This window comes from Sprattus sprattus (genome assembly GCF_963457725.1).
Source record: "Sprattus sprattus genome assembly, chromosome: 3".
NCBI lineage: Eukaryota > Metazoa > Chordata > Actinopteri > Clupeiformes > Clupeidae > Sprattus > Sprattus sprattus.
The window spans coordinates 28512915-28516736 of record NC_137922.1 but is presented as its reverse complement, the minus strand read 5'-3'; the positions used below and the strand labels follow the sequence as shown (position 1 = coordinate 28516736).

At 43.6% G+C, this 3822-nt stretch overlaps 1 protein-coding gene across 3 annotated transcripts in view; it reads left to right on the top strand.

Moving 5' to 3' along the window:
- dnpep (aspartyl aminopeptidase) overlaps positions 1-3511 on the top strand; it is a 20479-nt gene extending 16968 nt beyond the window's left edge. For all 3 annotated transcript variants that reach the window (XM_080833807.1, XM_080833805.1, XM_080833806.1), the window contains one exon: positions 3050-3511. In XM_080833807.1, coding sequence (XP_080689933.1) covers positions 3050-3100 — 51 coding nt within the window. In that variant the 3' untranslated portion in view covers positions 3101-3511. The remainder of the gene's footprint in view (positions 1-3049) is intronic.
- Positions 3512-3822: the final 311 nt, after the last annotated feature.

Here is a 3822-nt window from a genome sequence, read left to right as displayed (position 1 = left end):
GACCACCTGCAAAACCCTACACGCCAGTCTGCAGCTAAACCTCCACTGGTCTCCATATAAACCTCCACTGGTCTCCATATAAACCTCCACTGGTCCCCATCTTAACCTCCACTGGTCTCCATATAAACCTCCACTGGTCTCCATATAAACCTCCACTGGTCCCCATCTAAACCTCCACTGGTCTCCATATAAACCTCCACTGGTCTCCATATAAACCTCCACTGGTCCCCATCTAAACCTCCACTGGTCTCCATATACAGTCGTATGCAAAAGTTTAGGCACCCCTGATAATCTTTATTACTTTCATTAATAAATTGTTGGGCGTTGGATCAGGAACTTCTTTGTCATGGACACAGTGATATTTTAGAAGTGAAATAAGGTTAATTAGATAAACAGATAATATGCCAAATGTATAATAACAGAATTAGACAGCTGCATAAATTTGGGCACCCCAACAGAAAAATCACAATAATATTGACTAGAGCCTCCTTTTGCCAAAATAACAGCCTCTAGACGCTTCTTATAGCCTCTGATGAGTGTCTGGATTCTGGATGAAGGTATTTTGGACCATTCTTCCTTACAATACAGCTCCAGCTCTGTAAGGTTTGATGGGTGCCTAGCGTGGACAGCCTGCTTCAAGACATCCCATGTATTTTCAATTATATTCAAGTCTGGGGACTGGGATGGCCATTCTAGAACATTGTAGTTGTCCCTCTGCATAAATGGCTTAGTGGATTTGGAGCAATGTTTCGTGTTATTGTCCTGCTGGAACACCCAACTCCGCCGTAACTTCAGCTTTGTTACAGATTCTTGAACATTATTGTCAAGAATTTGCTGGTACTGAGTTGAATCCATGCGACCATCAACTTTAACTAGATTTCCAGTTCCTGTACCAGCCACACAGTCCCACAGCATGATGGACCCCCCACCTAATTTTACTGTGGGCAGCAAGTGTTTTTCTAGGAATGCTGCATTAATTTGCCTCCATGCATAACGCCTCTTGTTGTGACCAAATATCTCCACTGGTCCCCATCTAAACCTCCACTAGTCTAAACCTCCACTGGTCCCCGTCTAAACCTCCACTAGTCCCCATCTAAACCTCCACTGGTCCCCATCTAAACCTCCACTAGTCCCCATATAAACCTCCACTGGTCCCCATCTAAACCTCCACTAGTCCCCATATAAACCTCCACTGGGGGGGGGGGGGGGGGGGGGGAATTATGAAATTATGATAATAATTTCATCAACAGTAATTCTGGATTGCCTCCACCAAACATGTAAATAAGAAATAAGCAAATCAGCAGCGACTATTTCCCAAACCCTCGAAATATGTTGCAATGGAGATTTAACGTCACTCTCTGTTTGAAGATAACGCTGCAAACCCATGACGGCACGCGATATGCTTCCATCGCTTTGAGTGGGCGGTGGTCTACGTCACAATGGATTGGCTCCCGTTGAAATGCATGGGGTTTAGAAATTGTGTCGCTCATAACGGTGTCATGGGTTTGCAGCGTAAGGTAGCAGATAGTGTTGAAGAATGGGTTACTTGAATTTGGACGACTTTAAATTATTATAAGAAATTGAACCCACTAGAGGACACTATGTAAAAGGATATTTTCAAAAAAAAAACTTATGGGGAGCATGCCCCCAGACCCCCCTAGTTTTGCTGGGTAAGGAACACATTTAAATTAAATATACATTTGCTCACCTGAATAAGCAGAGGGCAGAACAACCTATTTTTACTACATTTTTGTAATCCGGGTAATCTTTTGTTTTGTATGTTGGTGAAGTTACTTAGAGGACCATTTCTCTATTGCAACTCTATTACAACTTCCACTTGCTCCCGCAATTTCATTGCAACAATTTTAATAAGAGTTTACGTTTCGGAATAAAAAATGAAATTGAATATTCCAAATTAGTGTTGGTGTATGTTGATTTTCAGAATTTCATTTTACTCTATGTGCCTATAGGAGTGGGCAGGGGATGTCGGTGGCAATGTAATTATATGGATATTTGCCTCTCTCTTTTTTGACCATACATGTGTTTGCATCCCTGATAAACCTCCACTGGTCCCCATCTAAACCTCCACTGGTCCCCATCTAAACCTCTGGTCCCCGTCTAAACCTCCACTAGTCCCGATCTAAACCTCCACTAGTCTAAACCTCCACTGGTCCCCGTCTAAACCTCCACTAGTCCCCATCTAAACCTCCACTAGTCCCCATCTAAACCTCCACTAGTCTAAACCTCCACTGGTCCCCGTCTAAACCTCCACTGGTCCCCATCTAAACCTCCACTGGTCCCCATCTAAACCTCCACTAGTCCCCATATAAACCTCCACTGGTCCCCATCTAAACCTCCACTAGTCTAAACCTCCACTGGTCCCCGTCTAAACCTCCACTAGTCCCCATCTAAACCTCCACTGGTCCCCATCTAAACCTCCACTAGTCCCCATATAAACCTCCACTGGTCCCCATCTAAACCTCTACTAGTCCCCATATAAACCTCCACTGGTCCCCATCTAAACCTCCACTAGTCCCCATATAAACCCTGAGTGTGGTCCTCTGGTCCACTTTACCTGTGTGTGCCACAGCCAAGACAAACTCCTTGGACCTAATTAGCAATAAACCTAATTAACAATAAACCTAATTAATAATAATTGTATTGATCCTGATTCAACCCTTTTACATTTCACTACATGTTCAGTGTATGTGACAAAAAAAGCACTTGATTAGATGGGGACCAAGTTTAGTGAAAGACTGAGAAAACCATCTAAGCTTTCATCAGGGACGCCTTGGCTAGTTCTCACCTAAACTTCAGCTGGTCCCCATCTAAGATTTCAAACCTGTCATGATGTACACATCTAACCTAAACTTAATCTAAAACCTAACCACCAGTTTTCAAAATAATGTCAGCTAGTCACCTTAATAACAGTCGCCATACCCATGAAAACCTTCGATCTCTGTGTGTGAGAGTAAGAGAGTGAGAGAGTGAGAGAGTGAGAGAGTGGGAGAGTGGACGAGGATGTAACTGTGTGTGTTGTAATTGTCAGGGTTTCTTTGAGCTGTACCCGGACGTTAGGAGCCAGGTGTATGTGGACTAGAGGAGACGGACGACAGGAGCCAGGTGTATGTGGACTACAGGAGACGGACGACAGGAGCCAGGTGTATGTGGACTACAGGAGACGGACGACAGGAGCCAGGTGTATGTGGACTACAGGAGGCGGACGACAGGAGCCAAGTGTATGTGGACTACAGGAGACGGACGACAGGAGCTGCAGAACCGATGGAGGAACCAGACCAGAGAGCCAGAAGGATGTCTTCAGAGAACCTGTTCTGTCTCTGGTCTTAAAGAACACATAGCACCTGTTCTGTCTCTGGTCTTAAAGAACACATAGCACCTGTTCTGTTTCTGGTCCTAAAGGACACAAATCACCTGTTTAAAGTGGGCAGACAAACATGCGTCTTCTAAAGCACCTTTTCATACCTGTACTGTTCTCCAGACTAGCATATTAAACTGGGTCTTGGTAATCCGCTGCGTCCATCTGTTCACACACACACACACTCACACGCATACATACACATAGTCACATACACATGGTCACACACGCACACACACACACACACATGTTCACACTCACTCACCTAGTTAGAAGATTGCCAGCTAATTATTGCTTATTAGTGTTTTTTTAGAACTCAACAGTAGATGTATTTATTGTTGTTTTTATAGTACTCAACAGTAGATGTATTTATTGTTGTTTTTATAGTTCTCAACAGTAGATGTATTTATTGTAGTTTTTATAGTACTCAACAGTAGATTTTTCCA